This window comes from Herpailurus yagouaroundi, unplaced genomic scaffold, assembly GCF_014898765.1.
Source record: "Herpailurus yagouaroundi ecotype Mexico unplaced genomic scaffold, PumYag 28, whole genome shotgun sequence".
NCBI lineage: Eukaryota > Metazoa > Chordata > Mammalia > Carnivora > Felidae > Herpailurus > Herpailurus yagouaroundi.
Genome location: NW_024412376.1, coordinates 84,554,540 through 84,575,369, shown reverse-complemented (window position 1 = coordinate 84,575,369; position 20,830 = coordinate 84,554,540). Strand labels below are relative to the sequence as shown.

The following is a 20,830-nucleotide window of genomic DNA, read 5'->3' as shown; positions in this document are numbered from 1 at the left end:
AACTATGCTTGACCTCACGAAAAAAGTTAGAATTGATAGGCCAATCCCAGCTGGCATGACTTTATCTTTATTCCCTTTGACAGAAACTGCATGTGTGGGTGTCCTCAGAGGTAGCTACCTAAGTTTGCATACTTCCTGGCTGACAGAACACTCCTGCCCGTGCCTCAGGGCCAGGGTGGTGAGTGTCAGTGGGAGGAGTAACCAAGTTTCACTTCCTTGCTGGTTGGAGGCTCAACCACAGCAGGCTTCTCCCTCAGAGGAGGAGACAGTGAGAAGCAGTTGGAACTCATCTCTCTCTGCCTTCCCATAGCACCTGGCAGGGGCTCAGGAGACGTGAGGAGCGCGAATGGGCAGAGCAGAATCTCTAGAAGGGAAGATGAGTGCCCAGGATCCTTCAGATCTGTGGAGCAGATCAGATGGAGAAGCAGAGCTGCTCCAGGACTTGGGGTAAGAAAGCAGGTCTTCCTCTCAAAGTACTTCTTGGGTGAGCGTGGGCTCCCAACTCCCACCCAAATGCTCACTTCGATTGATTATCTTTAGCACGCTGCCATCTCCATCTTCTGTCCCTTCCACTTCACTCATTTGTGTCTGTTAGGAATCTTTCTGCTTGGGGCCAAAAGCATACAGTCTTTTCCCGGATCTGAAAACAGGTAGGTGGAGAGAATGAGACAAAAATCAAATGTCGGACATTCTTTGAGACTCGGGACAGGATTGAGATGCAGACGTTGGTGTTGCTTGATTTCCTTGATATGGGTCTGCTTTATGAATGAAGGTGCTGTTCCAGAGTTTTGAGCTCGAAGCTGTATTGCTAGGAAAGTAAACAGAAAGCCCAGCCTACTGCATGGGAGAGGGACTTTTTCAAAAGACAAAGAATGAGGAAGTGTCTGCAATGTCCCATCTGTATTTCTCTCTCCTGACACTGCGTCTATGAGTTCTTGTATGTATTCATGTCTGCAGGCACAACGCTGAGGCTTTTAAATACAAACAAGTCAGGAAGAGGATAGCATTTCTGCCTCTAACAGGTTGTAAGTTTAGGGAGATGGAGACATCACAGTCCTGTCAGAAGGGACCAGATGAGACAACTCATGGGGATAGTTAATAAAAGGAGCAAGTATTATGCAAGAGGTGTAGGGGGTTTCCTAGAAAAACTGGGCCTTTACCCTGAAGCATCAGAAATGTCCTCAAGAGGCTGATTTTGACACCTGGGCTTCACGAGAGGCGAGCCCAGCACCTGTCTTAATAAACAGCATTATCTCCACAGCAACCCACTGACCTAGAAACTGTTACCATCTCCATCACACAAAGGAAGAAAAATGGTACCAGAGGGCTTGAAAACATTGCCTACATACACGTCAACACTTGGCAAAGTTGGGATTTCAACCTGCAGAAGCCTACATTCTTTCTTTTTTTTTATTTTTTTTTATTTTTTTTTCAACGTTTATTTATTTTTGGGACAGAGAGAGACAGAGCATGAACGGGGGGAGGGGCAGAGAGAGAGGGAGACACAGAATCGGAAACAGGCTCCAGGCTCTGAGCCATCAGCCCAGAGCCCGACGCGGGGCTCGAACTCACAGACCGTGAGATCGTGACCTGGCTGAAGTCGGACGCTTAACCGACTGCGCCACCCAGGCGCCCCATAGAAGCCTACATTCTTAACCAGAGAAAGACTGAGACAGGGATGAAATCTCTCTGCATTAAGGCTGCAGAGATCGTATCTGTTTGTGTGGTGTTACTGTAAAAGTTCTCAAGAAGTCCTGTCTTTAGATTTTCAAATGGAGGTCTCCTCATTGAGCTCTCCCTTCACAAGATAAATCAGATAGAACAGCTAGAATTTTCTAGAAAGTAAACTCCCTCTATTGGGAATTCAGTGTTTCAGGATGTCACTGTTCTTCTAGGTTGAATCTCCAAAGAGAAAGGGTAAAATGCCCCTGAGCATCCAAATGGGTGTCACAAAGTTCAGGCACTAAAGCCAGACCCTTGGGATCTCATTCCTGGCCTTATTAAATTATTAAAGCGTACTTCTTTACATGCTTCATTATCAATATTCCCAGCCCACGATGGGTAGGAAGTTCCAGAAGAGAAGAGAGACAACGGAGATACTCAATTCAATTAAACGATCCGAGCCCACATTCTGTGCTTGAATGACATTGTCACCTCCCTGGATGACAGCGGTGAGCTAGCCAACGTCTCTTCTCTTCACCATATGCCCATAGCAGGAAGTGACTGCGGGTAAAACCCACAAGGAAAACAGAATTGTGCCTTCCCTCCTTGTTCAAAGAATGGACACATTCTCAACACAACCCAGAAACACCCAAAACAGATAACAGTTATGTCCAGACTTCTGTATTTCAGAAGGCCTGGAAATTACTAAACATCTGAGGATGATTTCTGTAACAACAGATAAGCTACAATTACCTAGGAAAATTGCTCTACAGTTGTGGTTCTTCAACCTTAATTGTACACTAGAGTCACACAAAGAGTTTTTAAAAGTTCCTGTACAGGCCACAGGCCAGACAAATGCCATTAGTATCTTGGGAGTGAGCAGGTTTTTTTTGACACTCCCTAAGTGGTTCCAGAGAGAGGCCAAGGTTGGGAGTCACTGCATAGAATATAAATCCATCAGAAGTGCTGAAAAAAGTGTGGCCTTATTTCTCATTTGTTGGGTAAGCACCTGAATCTTAAATCCATTCATAAATGTTGACTTCTTGTTTGTTGGTTTGGAGGCATTTTGCTCAACAATTTTATTGAGGTGTGTTTTACAAAAGAGTGGTACAAATATCACCATAAATTAATTTTAGAACATCTTCTTCCACCCTAAGAAGAACTTTCAGGAGCATGGTTTATTTAAATATACTTTAAATATTTAAATATACTGCTGATATACCACTTGGATGAGGGGTGATTTCTAGAGTCTTCCTATTTCCCTGATGTAAATCCTTCTACCATGGGCAATTTCCAATTGCCAAGGGTTTAACAACCTGCTTGGAAAATTCCTGAACCTTTCATAATGGACTTGAGAAAGTCCATACTTATCCTTCCAGGGCATCGCTGATACACCTTTTATAGGTGATGATATCTGAGAAAGCTTGAAGATGACCTGTTGTCCTTGGCAGAATCCTGAATATAAACAAAACTTTTTCTTTGAAATTTGAGGTCACTGGTTAGGTATGATCTGTACTAAAACTTCTGGTTAGTTCAGTTTTTCTAAAAGCTCCATAAAAACAAAATGATATAATGTAATTGATAGATAATAGGTGGCCGGTTTTAATGACTTCATTTTAAAATTATTTTAAATGTATTATTTGAGTAGTTAGGTAGATTCTTATGTTGGTATTTTGGGTGGTTAGAGAGATCTCATACATCCTTATTCTTTGGTCCCTATTTTTATTCAGGCTCTGCAATATCTAAGTTCTGAAAATTAAACCCTGAACTGCAGCAAATCCATCACTTGCCTTTTTCTAGGACACACATGGCTCACTCAGAGCACAGGTTTATTCTTTTCTAAAGTACCTAAGTCAAACAACTCAGATGCATTTCTGTGTCTCATTTATAGAGCGTCAATCTAAAACATTTATTTTCTTTAATCCTCAATGTGTTCACGTGTCCAAAACAAAGGAGAAACAAAACCATCTGTGATTGTTGCTCAGATTCACTTACGCTTTGGGGGTGTGGGATTGGGGGAGGAGGCGGCAGGTGGGCAGGAAGGGAGGGGCCGGGGGTATGGAGAATGGTCAGCAATAAGGAAGAGGGGCTGGGAACAGAGTCAGGCTGTTTGTGCTTTCTAAATGAAGCCGTGGGGGAATGAAACAAGCATCGAATACAAGCGAGATCACCGAAATCACCAACTAGTATAAAATTGCTGGTTAGTTAATAATTTGAAGTTCCAGACGTTCTTTGATCACAACAAAGGTCCCTGGAGGACAATGTAGGAATAGTATATACTTTGTGGATGGGTAAGCCTTCATCAACTGTGTAACTACAGACACAAGAAGGATACTATAAAACAAAAATATATTAGGACTTTTTAAATTAAATATTCAGATTATCTAGTCAGACGTATTCCTTCAAGTGAGAAATATGATAAATGTTCTCTTTTTATATACTTTCCCAAATCTCAAATTTTAAGAGAAAGCCACAGCATGTAGCTGTATTGGCTAGAGTCAAAAAGCTAGATTCTAAGTTCTGGCTGTTGAAAAAAATAAGGAAGTTTCTCATTTCTCTACCTCCGTACATGTAAGAGAAGGTTAGAAGAGATCAGGGGTCAGCAAACTTTGTTTGTGAAGAGCCAGATCACAAATTATTCAGGCTTTGCAGGTTTTATGATTTCTGCCACAGCTATTCACATCTGCCACTGTCATGCAAAAACAGCCGTAGATAACACGCAGACAAGTGACCGTGACAGTATGGCGTTCAACAAATATTATTTATGGACACTGAAATTTGAATTTCATATTATTTTCATGAGTCACAAAATATTTCTCTATTTTTCCCTCCAACCATTTAAAAATGCAAAACCACTCTTGTCTCTTAGTCTACACAAAAACACGTACCCTGGCAGGAAATACAGAAACATGTACCCTGGCAGGATTTGGCCCTCAGGTGGTGGTTTGCTGACTCAGGGAACAGACGATAATAAGCAAAATAAGTCCTCTTTATGAGGCAGACATTTTGCATACACTAGCTCTGGTCTTCAGACGGTCTTGGCGTTCTAATTTGCTATCCAAGGAGACTCACAAGCAGAAAACTCAGACTGCCTGAGGTCCCAGAGAATCTGTTGGGATACGCGTTATTTTCTGACCACGTGCTACGTGCCAGCACCATATACCTCTTATATGCACTATGTCATTTAGCTTTCCCAGTAACACTTTCGATGTGGTATGATTATACTCATTTTATAGAGAGGGAGAGTGAGTTCAGACAAGGTAGGTGAACTATGCAGGTCACAGACCTCATAGCGGTACAGCTGCGGGACATGCCCGCGAGCTTACCCCAAAGCTGATGCTCTTTCCACTGATCAAAACAGTCACGTGTTCTAATCACGACAATTAGTAGTTATTGGACGCTCACCGTGTGCTGGGCAGTGTGTTAAACCGTTTGCGTGTGTGATTTATAAAATTGACACGTCACTGGGAAGCGGGTACTAGTAACTAATATCACCTCCATTTACAAATGAGGAGCGTGAGGGACAGCTTTTATCACCATGCACAAGCTTACATGCTCATAAACCTTTACATCCAGGAGTTTGCCTGTCCAGTGATGCAACTTCCTGATTTCTATCGAACTTTTCTCTTCTTACTACATTAGTGCTATTTGTTAGTGCCAGATGAACTTGGAGACAAAAAGAAAGTTCCGTGATTATTATAACCAGCAGATGTGATCACTAAAAGACGTTTTTCTAGGGCGACTGGGTAGTTCAGTCAGATGAGTGTCCGCTCTTGATTTCAGCTCAGGTCATGATCCCAGGGTCATGGGATTGAGCCCCATGTCGGACTCTGTACTGATAGCAAGGAGCCTGATTGGGATTCTGTGTGTGTGTGTGTGTGTGTGTGTGTGTGTGTGTGTGTCTCCCTCTCCCCCTCCCCTGCTCATGTGTTCTCTCTCTCTAAAATTAAAAAAAAAATTTAATTTAATTTAAAAAAACAGACATTATTCTTTCACATCCTTCACATAATAAGCCAGGCCAACACCCTAATTAATCAAAAATTTATTGAATTTTGTGTAGGTTCCATTTTTCAGAGCTAGACAAATAGAGTAGGCTAAGAAAAGTGTAGTAAAGTCAAAGTTTTAAAGGAATCTGTTTACAGGGCGCCTGGGTGGCTCACTCAGTTAAGCATCAGACTTCAGGTCAGGTAATGATCTCTCGGTTCACAGTTCGAGCCCCACGTCGGGCTCTGTGCTGACAGCTCGGAGCCTGGAGCCTGCTTCGGATTCTGTGTCTCCCTCTCTCTCTGCCCCTTCCCTGCTCACACTCTGTTTCTCTCTCTCTCTCTCTCTCTCAAAACTAAACATTAAAAAATTTAAATAAGGGGTGCCTGGGTGGCGCAGTTGGTTAAGCGTCCGACTTCAGCTCAGGTCACGATCTCGCGGTCCGTGAGTTAGAGCCCCGCGTCAGGCTCTGGGCTGATGGCTCAGAGCCTGGAGCCTGTTTCTGATTCTGTGTCTCCCTCTCTCTCTGCCCCTCCCCCGTTCATGCTCTGTCTCTCTCTGTCCCAAAAATAAATAAACGTTGAAAAAAAAATTAAAATAGTTTAAAAAAATTTAAATAAAATAAAATAAAGGAATCTGTTTACAGAGCTGTGATACCAAGTAGAGCAATAAACCTAGTGCCTCTTTTGTGCGCAACTCTGTAATCTTGGATTCTAAAAATGGAAGGTGATTCTCTCATGGCTGTATGAGAGTATGTAACTACTGTATAGTTCAGTCTCTCCTTGACTCAAATGAATTTCCTCTTCAGTTGTTGTGTTTTCTGTTCCTCCCTGGGTGATGGTGACTTCCTTCTACTTACGTGTGGAAATCTGTCCACAAACCTTCTCCGCACTGAGTGGAGTCACTTTGTTTCATTCATTCGCTCCTCCATCCATTCATAGATCCATCTACTGAATGAGGACATTATGCCTTGCATAATGTGGGGACACTGAGCTTGAGAAGACACGGCTGTCACATCGGGGAGTTTACAGCACAAAGGACAGAGAATGCACCTACATGGACAGTTGGAACACAGGCAGGGGGTGCTGAGGGCCATGACTGTGTCTAGATGAAGCACACAGCATTTGGCAGGCAGGAAGGAGATCACTGGTTGTGAAGAAGATGGCTTTGGAACTGATAGGCATTTGTCAGTTGAAGTCAGAACAGATGAGTGAAGGGGTAAAAGTGGCAAAACACATGGGTGTTCAGGAAATAAAAGAAGCCCACATGACTCAGAGCCTCTCGTCCCTGGGACCCAGCAGTTAATGAGTGCTCATTCAGTAGGTTCTGGGATCTGCCTCTCGGAGTCCCCACCGTCTGTCTGCCTCATTCTCAGAGAAGGCACCCACCTGCCTTTCCTCTTCTGGTTTCTAGTGTCATAACCATAGCCTTAGCCATTTAAAAAAAAAAAAAAAAACCTGCATTAATGTCTCACTCCTACCACTTCCCTTGGTAAATTCCACTTCTGGCTCCTACTCCCTGATACAGACCTGTCTGAAACCAGCACAGTCCACGTAGTCAAGACTTAATCATGTTCCTTGCTTCCTCTCTAGAGTCTCTGTGGCCACATGTTCTCCTTGAGCACCCACCTGCCCCCATTATCTGTTTTCAGACATTTTTGTTTACAAATATTTATGACTTTAAAGAGCATAAGAGCAGGGTGCCTGGGTGGCTCAGTCAGTTAAGCCACCAACTCCAGCTCAGGTCATGATCTCACAGTGTGTGGGTTCGAGCCCCGCGTCAGGCTCTGTGCTGACAGTGTGGAGCCTGCTTGGGATTCTCTCTCTCTCTCCCTTTCTCTCTGCCCCTCCCTTGTTCACGTGCTCTGTCTCTCTCTCTCAAAATGAATAAATAAACTTTAAAATAATAATAAGTAATTAAAATTTTTAAAGCTTTCAAAAACTAAATAAAAAATAAAAAGCATAAGAGCAATAAGCATAAGAGCAATAAGCTAATTTGTTTTTATAAAAGTATGGTTAGGGGCGCCTGGGTGGCTCTGTCAGTGAGGCATCGGACTTCAGCTCAGGTCATGATTTCACGGTTCTTGAGTTCGATCCCCGCGTCGGGCTCTGTGCTGACAGCTCAGAGCCTGGAGCCTGCTTCAGATTCTGTGTCTCCCTCTCTCTGACCCTCCTCCGCCGTGCTCTCTCTCTCTCTCTCTCTCTCTCAAAGGTAAATAAACATAGAAAAATTTTAAAAATAAATTTATTTAGGGGCGCCTGGGTGGCGCAGTCGGTTAAGCGTCCGACTTCAGCCAGGTCACGATCTCGCGGTCCGTGAGTTCGAGCCCCGCGTCGGGCTCTGGGCTGGTGGCTCGGAGCCTGGAGCCTGTTTCCGATTCTGTGTCTCCCTCTCTCTCTGCCCCTCCCCCGTTCATGCTCTGTCTCTCTCTGTCCCAAAAATAAATAAACGTTGAAAAAAATTTTTAAAAATAAATTTATTTAAAAATAATAATAAAAATAAAAGTATGGTTAGATAAGAAAATATTACTTTTTAGAGACACATGCTGAATGAACTACCTGGGATTAAAGTGTCATGATATCTGTAATTAACTTTAAAAATGTTCATCCAGGGAGGGGTGGGGGGAGGGGGAAAATGGGCATCGAGGAGGGCACTTGTCGGGATGAGCATTGGGTGTTGTAGGTAAGCCAATTTGACAATAAATTATATTCGTAAAAAAATGTTCATCCAAAAGCAATAGGTGTTGTATGTAAGTGATGAATCACTAAATTCGACTCCTGAAACCAATATTACACTATATGTGTAATATGTGTAAACCTAAATAAAAATTTGGAAGAAAAAATAAAAAACAAAAATGTTCATCCAAAAATACATAAAAAATATATGGCAAAAGTTTGAAATTTATTCTACCTAAAATATGGGTACTATTAAAATATGTGTATTACTTTCTTCACTACTTTATGCTATTTTTCTCCTTTATTTTTTTTTAACAAAGTTTATTTATTTATTTTGAGAGAGAGACACACACACACAACATGTGCAGGGGCGGGACAGAGAGAGAGGGAGAGAGAGAATATCCCAAGCAGGCTCTGCACTGTCAGCGCAGAGTCCATGCGGGGCTCGAACTCCCGAATCATGAAATCCTGACCTGAGCTCAAAACAAGAGTCAGGTGTTTAGCCTACTGAGCCACCCAGGCACCCCTATTTTTCTACTTTCTGAAGTTATTCATTATAAACAGTTAAAAAAAATAATTATCTGTATTAATTGTTGAAAATTTGAGAAATGAAAGCACCCAAATTCAGCCATGTACAACCACTCAGAATAACATATTGTTCAACTTATCGCCAGTCTTTTAAAAATATTTTTCTGTAAACACACACACACACACACACACACACACACGGAATTGTGGCCATACCACATATATAATTTTTCTCTTGCTTTCTGGTAGGATATTTTTCCATTATCTACTTCTTAGTCTGTGTCAAAGCATGTTCTTGGTTTTTCCCCAGCCCAGCCTGTTTCCCTCTATTAAAGCTTGAATATTTAGGTTGGTCCGAATTCCAGAAGACTTTACATAGATTAAGAGTTTGGACTTCAGTCAAATTCCGCTTGACAGTATAGAGTTATTGAATGCTTATAGGAACGTGGAATTATATGGTCATCATGTTTTGTTTTTAGCTTAATCTGGAAGTTGAGCGTGGTAGGTAGCAATGGGTCCAGAGCCAAGAAAACAAATTAGTGAGGGAGTTTACAGGTTGGTGAATGAGGAACCAGAGTGATCACCTGGGAATGGCAAGAAAGGAACAGAGGTGAAAGCCAGTAATTCCACGGAACTAAGCACAGTGAGTGATTCACATCCGAAGAAGAACGACTTCTGCTTTTGCATCATTTTTCGAAGTAACATCAAAGGAATTTTGAAAACCTTAATGTCACAAGTGTCTTTTAATTCATTCTTTGTTTACTTTACCACCATACATTTCTAACGTTGTCTAGGATTCATGGTATTGCTTTTATGGTTCTGACTCACCACCAGTAGAGTCTATGTCTTGGGTTGATTCTCCAGATAATAGAAGCGTTTCGCAAATGTCAGTCCTAAGGCAGTAAGAGGTTTGTTGCCCTTCTCTCAGCCGAGCACAGTAAACTCTTTGATGGTGAGCTCCTCAGGAGCAGGGGGGCCCCTTGCCTGCTCCAGCCCAGCCCACCACTTGGCGAAGAGTGGGCGTCCGAATGTTTGAGTTGCTTCAAGTTGAGTCAAGGTCCGTAGACCATATGGACCATATGGACCGTATGGACCAAGACCATAATTCAAGGTCCCTGACTTCAGCACTCTACCGCACCACCCTGATGACATATTTGCATGTATTACTCTCAGACTCCATCTGTCCCCTTATACCCAAAAGTTTTTACCAGTGGGACAAATTGACATTGGTGACAGGCATCGTCTGAACCATGGAATACGGAAGCTATAACTAATGAAACAAGTATCTGTCTATATTTTTTCATCCCCCCAAAAGTCTGGGGCTCTTTCCTGTAGCTGTGACTTGCTAAAAGTGGCCCTCGCTATCTCCTGGACCAGCCCGCAATGGCAGGTTGCCAGCAACAACCTTGTTGCCAGCAGCAATTGTCCAATGACAACTACCTGCATTTTATGCAGTACAGGCTTCAAGAGTAATGAGCATAAGTGCAAAGTCAAGTTTGACTCCACTCAGAGATGAGCCCTCCTGAGAAACCTCTGGTATGGATCCCCACCCGGCTATTCCAAGCTTCTTGAAGTTCTTATCCACGAAGTATTTGTACTGGTCAGTCTCTGAGCTTTGGATCCCTGTCCAAGTCAAACAATCACTAAGCTGTGACCCCTAGGGAAACAAAGACACCCTTTTTGTCTTGCAACCATTCCTCCACCTGTGTTGGCTGACCTGGGGATTGCACCGAAGGACCCGTGCTGGAATGATATGCACCCCCCGCCCCAGTCCACGACACTGCCCCTCTGGTCTCTGCTGGTCCTTAACCTCCCTGATGAGTTATTTCACCTACAAGTCAGGCTCCACGGGTCTCTCTTGAACTGTCTGTGTCCTTCTCTCTTTGGTCTCCCGGCCTCTGTCTCCTGAATACTCTGCTCCCATCTGTTTTGTGTTCCCTAAGCCGCTGCCCTCTGTGCTTCTGCTATCTGGGTGAGCCCCTGTGCCTTTCTCTGGCTCTGAGTTTTGCCTATCTTCTCTCTCTCTGTGTCCACATCTCTTGCTTGTTGTGTCCCTGACTCTTTGCACCAGTCTGTGTCTCCAAATATCTGAGTCTCTGTCTCTGTCTCTGTGTTTCCATCTCTCAGAACTGCCTGCCTCACTCCTCAGACTCCTTCAAGAACAGGTTTGCCCTGATCTCCAACTCCCACAGAATTCTCTGCTTCCTTTCAGCCCTGTTTTCCTTTAACTGAGCCTTGACTCCTACCAGAAAGAAAAACATCCTTGGGTCCCACCTTCAATTCCTTGTTTGACCAGAGAGCCAGAGCCCTGCCTCTGTGATCACTCAGGTATGCCTCCTAATGCCTGGGGCAGCTGCCCTCACTTTTTCGCTCTTCCATTAGCATATGTAAATGTGGGCATGTAGAATGGCAATATGAAAAGCCACAGACAAACTGTTCCATGACAGAAACCTCTTCAGTGGAAGGACTGTGGTGAGTTTATTTTCGGCCTAACCTATGCATCACACTCATGCCTCTCTTAGGCCTCATTAGAGCATTCACAAACTTTGCAGAGCCTGTTCGGTTCCCTCCACTTGGACAAAGTCTGTTGCCACGATCAATGGAAAAATCAGCTCGCATTTGTGAATATGGAACTTAATATATTTATATGGACAACACTGTCTTGTCCCCGATATTGTCACAGCCTGATTCTCATATAAATTGCAGCACTGAGAGCTCTTGAGCTAACAAGGCATTTCCCTAGCCTAAACCCATGATTTCTGATGGCACATGGGGCCAAGAGCTTTATTTTTCACAAAGTCACAGTATCTAGCACCAGCCATATGCCCAACTGAACGTGAAGGAAATCAACAGCCAAGCGATCCTGTAGAACGACTCAGGTGCTAAGGACAGATGAACCCAAGTGAAGATTGCTTAGAGTAAGATTGCCCAACAGTGTCATCTTATATTCTATCCCTGTTGCATTCTGAAGGATTCCGAGGCCCAGTATCACCTTAGCAAGGAAGAAAACAGATCAAGTAGCTATATTATCCATGGCCTTTAAAAAGGGGAGTGGCATCATAAACCACACATTTGCTGTCTTCTGTCTAGAGGGTGCAAAGGGTGTCCATGTCATTGAAAAGTGAGAACCATTTTGAAAACAAAGAAAAAAGTGAAAATTCTCTAAAGAGTGTTTTTATCGGCTGTTCGACTCCAAGGACTATTAGCTGCTGTGACACAAACAGGAGTCTCTGTTCTTGCTTTAGGTTGAAATACATGTTTTCTTTGTAACTCTGATGGGATAGGTCTAGGTTCTGTGTCACTTCCCTTTGCCAGGAAGGGGAAAAATAAGTCATTAAATATATGAAGAATCTGTAGATGTGGGTTACTAAGAAATTTTCTCACCAAGAACCATATAATCTAAATGGTTGTGTGGCTCATGTTGTGACATGTAAGATCACTTTCTGTGTCCACGTGTCCTTCCAGTGTTATTTTGCATTACTCCCCAACATAAAACCTCCGTTCCAACTAGGCATTCTGTTTCCTATATACGCCATGCAAGTGTCAACCACAGTGCCTTTGCTTATGCCATTTCTCCAATTGAAATGACCTTTTTTCTCACTATTTAGTGAAACCTAAGTTTATTCCTGAAGCTCCAATTCATGATCTTCCTCCTCCATGAAGCTTTCCTTGATATGCCAGCCCCTCGTGAGCTCGCCCCTCCTATACCATTTATTGGCCATATCTCTAAGATTGCAGCTATTTGGGAATTTTCTGACCAGGAGAACAGCAAATCCTTCTCTTTTCCTCCCCATTGGTATTTTAAAGCCACTTAGGACTTTCTTTGCCCTCTTTGTACTCCTCTTTAGATGAGACACACTGTGGACTCAAACCATCGAAGTTACTGAAACAAAGATTTTGGGACCAAGAATCCTGAACCCTGTGCTTCTCAAACTCTAAACTGCATATCAATCATATGGAGCTCTTGATAAATACAGATTATAACTCAACAGTTGTAGGGGGCCTGACAACGTACATTTCTAGCAAGATTGCAGGGCACTGAGTAGCAAGGCTTCGCATTGTTTTACAAACACCAGGCCCTACCCGTTAGTGTTCATAAAGTCAATTTAGTGGCTCACGATCAATGTTTGTTTTAAAATAAATGGAGAAGGGGCACCTGGATGGCTCAGTTGGTTAAGCATCGGACTCTTGATTCCGGCTCAGGTCATCTCACAGTTCATGAGATCGAGCCCCACGTCAGGCTCTGCACTGACCACGAGGGGCCTGCTTGGGATTGTCTCTCTGTTCCTCCCCCTCTTGTGTGCATGCTCTCTGTCTCTCTCTCTCTCCAAAAATAAATAAATAAACATTTAAAATATTTTTTAGAACTAGAGGAAAGAAAATAGTAAATAGTAAGTATCCTACAGAAGAATAGTATTGTTTCTTATAATACTTTGTTTTTTGTGTGTGTGTATGCTATAATGTGTGTGCATGCATGCATGTGTCTGTTTAGAGAGAGAAAGAGAGAGAGAGATAAAAATGTATTTTATACTGTGGGCTGATTGAAAAAGTTTGAAAGCTTCTCCTCTAAAGGATAGAGCAAAGTGAAAATACCAACTCATATCAGCAAATTAAATTAAGGCAATAAAACCCAAAGGGATAAAAACTATGAAGTCTCCAATAATACTGAGGCAATTTCCCAGAAGGTTCTAGCACAAAGGGGCACCGCCCTGGAATGGGAGAAGAAGCTGACTTGAGGAGCAGCCTTTTGGATCTAGCTCGTCTGCCCTTCTCTGTGGTTCAATTTACTTCCTGTAGTTCACTGAGAAGCAGCTATGAAAATTCTTTAGAGGGTGGGTGTTTCCTAATTTGTTACTATATCATGGAAGGGATAATACCACTGTTTCCTTCAAAGTCAACTGTTGGTTTTGGTAACCTCATAAACCCAGTGCAAATATTCTTTTGAAGCTTGGGGAGTCTCTGGTCTGTTCCCTCCATTAGCCTGAGATATAATTAACAGCAATGTGTGGGCCTCGGGGGAAAAGGAGACTATAACATTACTTGAATGTATGTTACAAATAGTAGTTTCTTGCTCTTTTTCACTTCTTCAGAAAAAAATGAGACTAAAAGAATTTTTTTTTGAATTTTTTGTTTCAGGAAGATGAACCTTATTCCCAACTATGCCCACACTGAGCACAACACCTAGCATATTTATAACATGTTGTATAATTAGCAAATCTTGTGCCTTTCTCTCTCCTGCAAAAGTTACAGAACCATAAAAAAAAAAAAAAAAAAACTTTGTAAAAGAAGGCCATGTTCCAACATATGAAAATAAGAGGGTTTCCGTTCTGTGGCATTGTTATTAGTCACCTTGCCTGCTGGGAAAATTAAAGTTGCTGCTTGTGTGGGGTCACATAGCTAACAAGTTGGAAGCTGCAGCAGACAGACAAGCTAAGGAAATGACTGGAGACAAAGGCATGGTCTCCCCTCAACAAAATTCTCACTGATACTATCTAGACGTTTGTCATCCAAGTTAGCTGCTTATTAGCATTTCTTTTCAGTTGGCATTTCCCAGTAGTAGAACGGTTTCTTACTGCACTTCATTCTAAAGCCATCACCTCTTAAGGCAGCAGGAGAGGAGGTGACAGAACACCAGAGGAAAATGACTTACTTGGGAGTTGTAATCAACAATAGGTTCAGCATGAATCAGCAGCATGATGCAATTGTCAAGAAACTAATGCAATCCCAGGTTGCCTTACTGTGTACCCAGCAGCTAGAATAAGGGAGATCCTTCGGGATCCTTCGGGTCCACATGTTTTACGCCTCAGATCTTAACTTGAAGATAGATTTTTATTTTTTTTTAATGTTTATTTTATTTTTTTTTATTAAATTTTTTTTTCAACGTTTATTTATTTTTGGGACAGAGAGAGACAGAGCATGAACGGGGGAGGGGCAGAGAGAGAGGGAGACACAGAATCGGAAACAGGCTCCAGGCTCCGAGCCATCAGCCCAGAGCCTGACGCGGGGCTCGAACTCACGGACCGCGAGATCGTGACCTGGCTGAAGTCGGAGGCTTAACCCACTGCGCCACCCAGGCGCCCCTAATGTTTATTTTAAAGAGAGAGAGAGCTCACAGGCTGGAGAGAGGAGGAGAGAGAGAGGGAAACACAGAATCCAAAGCAGGCTCCAGACTCTGAGCTGTCAGCACAGAGCCCGACGCGAGGCTTGAACACACGAAGTGTGAGATAATGACCTGAGCCGAAGTCGGACGCTTAACCGACTAAGGCACCCAGATACCACACCTTGAGGATACATTTTTAAAATTTGGGAGGTATTCAAAGAAGTTAAGGTCCTTGAATGATAGAGGGACTGAAAGCCTGTCATAAAAAGAGAAGTTGAAGATCATGGAAAGAGAAAACAAGACAATCTAAATGCTTTTAACTGTTTATGTAAGTATCATGTATATAACTCCAAGAAGTAGCCCTGGGACCATCTGTGGAAAGCTAGGCTGCAGGAAACAGTGATTCAACGTACACAAGTTTTCTGGCCATCAACCATGGCAGTGCGGAAAGAGCTTGCCTATAGAGTAGTGAGTTCCCTGTCATTAACAATATGCAACATAGGTTGGATAAGAGTCTTGTTAGGGTTTAGAACTTTATTTATACACTGCACAAAAGAGTTTTAAAAGAAAGAATTACAAACCAACCTGATGGTTGTGGTGGCGGATTATACGTGGCTTTTATTTACTAAGCTAAACATTCCTAATTGCTTAATGTTTTAGAGATTAAAAGCATAAGTGACTTTTATAATCACTAGAAATAAGTTTACTATGAAGCCAATGAGGCTTCAGCTTCAGGGCTCCTCCCTGGCAGTGATATAGTTAATAAATGTCATCAACTCAAAGAATATTTAAGATTAGTTCCTGTACATGAAAATGTAAACTGCCCTGGAATCTTAGAGCTCATATTTGAAAGAAATTTGATAGAGGTCCTGGAATTGGCCAACAATTACAAAAACTTCATTACCAATAAACCTGAAAATAATTTTTCAATGCTATCAATAGTTTTTAAGAATATTCTAGATGAAAGACTGAATTTTTGTTTTATTCTCTCTCTAGAAGATTATATTATCAAAAAATTATCATATGAAGAAATAATCAAAGACAATACAACCGAAAATATAGGGGATAAAAGTACAAAGCTATGTGATACAATTAAGGACAATAGGCTATTTTTCTTGGTTTTGTGATGTTTGTGATATTTGTCAGCTTTTTGAGTTTCTACTTTTTTTGTGATTTCTCATTCTAAATAATTACTTTTCTTTTTTTAAATTAAACAACACACTTTTTTAATGTTTATTTCTGAGAGAGAGAGAGAGAAAGCACGTGTGTGTGTGCAAGTGAGAGAGCACACATGTGTGCGTGTGCAAGTGAGAGAGCACACATGTGTGCGTGTGCAAGTGCCCCACTTGCAGACAGAGAGAGGGAGGCAGAGGATCCAAAGCAGGCTCTGCACTGTCAGCACAGAGCCCAATGTGGGGCTTGCACTCACGAAACTGTGAGATCACAACCTGAGCTGAAGTCGGGTGCTTACCCGACTGAGCCACCCGGGTGCCCCGAATAATTACCTTTCTTATTTTTTTGTAATTTGGCATGAATTTTCTTAAACAGAATTCCATATTTTACAAGCCTCAAGCTCCTTATGATCTGACTCTTCCCTCTAAGAATCAGAATAACAACAAGAAGAATTTTAAGCCCAGTTCCAATTATAGGAACTTGGTTGGAACACAGTTCCATGCAGTTGGGACTCTATGTAATGAGCTGTCAGATGTGCCTATTAAGCCATAAGAATCTCTGTAGCTGTCAGCCAAGGACCTGTCAATATCCAGCGCGCTGCGTCACGCAGCCAACCTCCTGTCTTCGTCTCACCACACCTGACTGCCTCTTGCTGGCACGCAACCTGAGTCCTTCACTCCACCAAGTGGTGCTCTGATGCTAGATACACCTGCCATTCTCTTGTTTCTAGGTCTGCACTGCTGTTCTTATTCCTTTCCCGTGTAACAGCTCCCTGAACGATTGACACTCCAAATCTCACCAGCCTTTAAATGGAGAAAAAGTTCCCTTCCCTCTGTCTCTCTCCCCACCCAAGTGCTAGGTCAGTTCCAGTGTTCAATTGAATAAATGAAAGAATAAAACAAATTAGTAGCAGGGCTATCTCTGGAGGTTGCGTGAAGGAAGAAGTGAACTGTTTCTCACTGTTTCAAATGTTCATTTCCCAGTTGATACCTGAATCTATTTTGTTGTTATTTTTTTCATCAGAACAAGCCACATTAGGAAAATTTGATTGAGCTAAAGTCTCCCTTAACAGCACTCCTGGTGCCTTCCAGGATTTGAGTTTGGGGTGTAGTTTCTTCAGGCTTTTATTTTGTGCTTTTACATATCTTTCCACATGAACATATATGTGCTGTGTTGTTTGGGTGGAGGGGAGAGATTTTTTTCTAAATACGTGGTATCATACTGTGCTTTTAACCCCCACTAGTGGTTTTAACTTAATGACATGTTTTGGGATCTATCAGTCTTCATGCGTGTATGTCCACAAAATCCTCGGTGACTCTTAGTGAGGGTGCCCCTGGCTCCTGAGCAGGACAGTTTTCAGTTGTTTCAGGACTGCAGTATTCTTTTTTGGGAGTTAAGCATTCCGGGCACCCCCTTCACCCTCTTGACAAAGTACTAAAGCACCTGATTGCTTGCCCTCATCATTTGGCAATGAAATGCTCTCCACACCTTTTCTCTTCCGGTTAACTTTTTACGTCTTGTATTCTACGAGCCCTCTCAACTTTGTCATTTCGCCATTGGTAGATATTTAGCATGGTTCCAAATTTTTACTCTCACAAACAAGTCTGCAGTAAACACCTTTGTTCATACTTCCTTCTGCTTCTGTGTATTTCACGAGGCAGACGCTGGAACGGCCATCGCTGGCCACATGTCCATGTTTGGTTCACATGTGCTAGATTGCCCTCCACTGTATACCCTTACCAACAGTAGGCGATAATATCCATTGCCCTGGATTCTTCAAGACTTAATACTCTCTAATTCTTCAATTTTAACCAATCTGGCGAATAAAGAAAATATCACATTCTTGTCTTAGTTTGCATTTCTCTGACTAGTATTGACACTATTTGAAATACCCATTTCCTCTTTTGTGAAAGACTTTCACTTTCTCTTCTGTATGTGTACATATTTTAATTTTTATTACATGTGCTTTATAATCCGAAAAAATAACACACACGTTAAAAAGTAACTTACACGTCTACTCAGATATTGGCTCCTTCAAACAATGGCCTTGATCTTTCTTCCTGCAACCATTCTCTTGAACGTAGTTTGCACAGTACTAGTCTTATCCTCTTGAATAATTAACAGAGACTAGACTGGGGCTCTCCCATTTGTGGTTCCTCTGACCTGCCTCGTGCAATGCCTTGTGCAATGCTCTGTGCAGATTTGAAGCTTAATAAAGATCTGAACGATAGAAGGTAGAGAAGGTTGACTATGAGAAAACTACCAACTCTACTCTATTTTCAACCTTTAGCTCTTCGTGGACATGGTCTTGAACAATCCTTACCAAAAGTGGACATATTCCTATAAAGGACGTGTAATGTTATTTGGCTCTTGAGTCACTTCCCTGGAAGATATGCTCATCGAAATTTCTCGGAAAGGAATACTTAGCTCAACTAAAAGAGGAAGATCAGATATTTGTGGAAGAGCTTTTGGGGGAATGAGGATCCCATTGCTCAATGGACATCATGAAGTGATAGGAGGCTGCCTGGCAGTCCCTGTCTTGGATTAGCCCAGGTCCAGGACTCCTAAAACCCACCACATGGCAATATTGACTCAACCAAGCTGGCCACCCACAAATTAACACGTGCTGAGATGTGTCAGATTAGAGCATGGTGTGATCCTCCTTGCTTTATACTCAAGTATTCTTATGTGTTTATGATACATAGTAGTATTTAAAAGATTACCATTAAAAAGTTCTTAGTAAAAACTGCCTCCCAGCTGTGATTATCAGAAGAATTCTGTAAATGTTTTAAACACAGTCTTCAGATCTCACTGAAAATAACCCGAAGGAATGTCCAAATCTTTTATATTTTAGACTTTTGTTAATCCAGTTTTGTTACGTCAGATCCAAATAAGTGATCTATTGGTTCAAGCTGAATCCTACACTAAAGTGTTCATCCAGAAATTAATTATTGGCATAATGCATTTGAGAACATGTGACCTTGGGGCACCTGGGTGGCTCAGTCAGTTAAGCATCTGACTTTGGCTCAGGTAATGATCTCATGGTCCGTGAGTTCTAGCACAGCATCGGGCTCTGTGCTGACAGCTCGGAGCCTGGAGTCTGCTTCGGATTCTGTGTCTCCCTCTCTCTCTCTGCTCCTCCCCTGCTCGTGCTCTGTCTATCTGTCAAAAATAAACATTAAAGAAACAAAAACAAGAACATTAAAAGAATTAGAATTTTGGCTGTAGCCAAACCTGAAGTTTTTTATAGCTTCATTTTTAATTCCTCCAATTATTCTGTTTTTCACTGAGGTATAACTGGCATACAATATTGTATTAATTTCAGGTTCCAATTGTCCTTTGAAAGGATTTTGTAATGAGAAGATTTGAACTTGTCAGCAAATTAGCTCAATGAATGGGACTGCTTTACCCGTAATTAACTTAGTGGGTTTGCTTATAAAAAGTTTGTCCTAGGGCACCTGGGTGGCTCAGTCAGTTGAGAGTCCGACTTGCACGCAGGTCATGAACTTGCGGTTCGTGAGTTGGAGCCCCATCTGGCTCTGTGCTGACAGCTCAGAGCCTGGAGCCTGCTTCTGACTGTGTGTCTCCCTCTCTCTCTGTTCCTCCCCTGATCGCACTCTGTCTATCTCTCTCTCAAAAATAAATAAAGAATAAAAAAGATATATTTTTTAATGTTTCTCCTTGCAATTGCTTTGAGCTAGTAGATACACTTCTAACATAGGACAGAGGCCTCTGTGCTCCCACAGAGGAAATATGCTAAAGAAACATACATTAGGAAATGCAGATTTAGAAAACAGATAGCTTGGAGACCTGTGTAGAAGAAGCTTCCTTCTTGGTCTTACGTGTGCTTTTTATTATCAGGCTGAAGTGACATACGGTAGGGATGTCACAGTAGATGCCAGTGTGGTTCATGACAGCAGGCTCCCTCACCCTCAGAATAGGGCTCTCCCTTGAGGCTCCTGTACATTATACATACCTCTTCAGTAGCTCTTGGTTCACTGACGTAATCGGCGTCGTCTGCATAGTCGCCCGTGTCCCCGTCCTCTCCGCTGCCGAGAGGTGTGGGTCCCTGGCGGCAGCCGCTTCCCCCTGTACCTAGCTCTCTGCTAGTCAAAATAAATTCAAAGTAATGAAAAATTATATTTGAGCAACAAGAAAATCGCACCGCAGAGGATGTATCGCAATCCATGGCTTTGTGAGTCTCCGGTTTCGTGTAACAACTAATGTGTGCTGAGTTCTGCCGTTTGCCAGGCCTGTTCTGACCATTTCATGTGTGTTAATGGGAGCAGCACTTATAATTGGCCCATGAGTTATGGCTGTTATTAACCCTGTTTCAGAGGTGAGGAAACTGAGGCTCAGACTGGTTATGTAACTTGCCCAAGGTTGCACAGCTGGTAGGGGTTAACACCTGGGTAGGACTCAGGCAAACTGACTCTGGAGACCGCAATCCGAATTCACCATACTGGACTGCCTCTACCAAGTCGTTAAAAAAATGTGAAAGAGCTGTCATTAGGAGAAAGGAGAAAGGTGCAGAACTGTGTGCCTAGCAAGCTCTTATTGTCATAGAATTAAGAGGTGGTGGAACATACTAGATGCCTTTAGATGCAAAGGATGGCTCTGAGGAGGAAACACAGGAAAATGGTTGACATTGGTGTCCTCTGTGGGAGCGAACAGGGAGACTGGGGACTAAGGGTGAGAACAAGGCTTT

At 42.5% G+C, this 20,830-nt stretch overlaps 1 protein-coding gene across 1 annotated transcript in view; it reads left to right on the top strand.

Moving 5' to 3' along the window:
* Nucleotides 1–218: 218 nt before the first annotated feature.
* Nucleotides 219–20,830, top strand: part of DAPP1 (dual adaptor of phosphotyrosine and 3-phosphoinositides 1) — a 53,517-nt gene continuing 32,905 nt past the window's right edge. Inside the window, exon 1 of the mRNA XM_040477618.1 lies at nt 219–447. Coding sequence (XP_040333552.1) covers nt 347–447 — 101 coding nt within the window. The 5' untranslated portion in view covers nt 219–346. The remainder of the gene's footprint in view (nt 448–20,830) is intronic.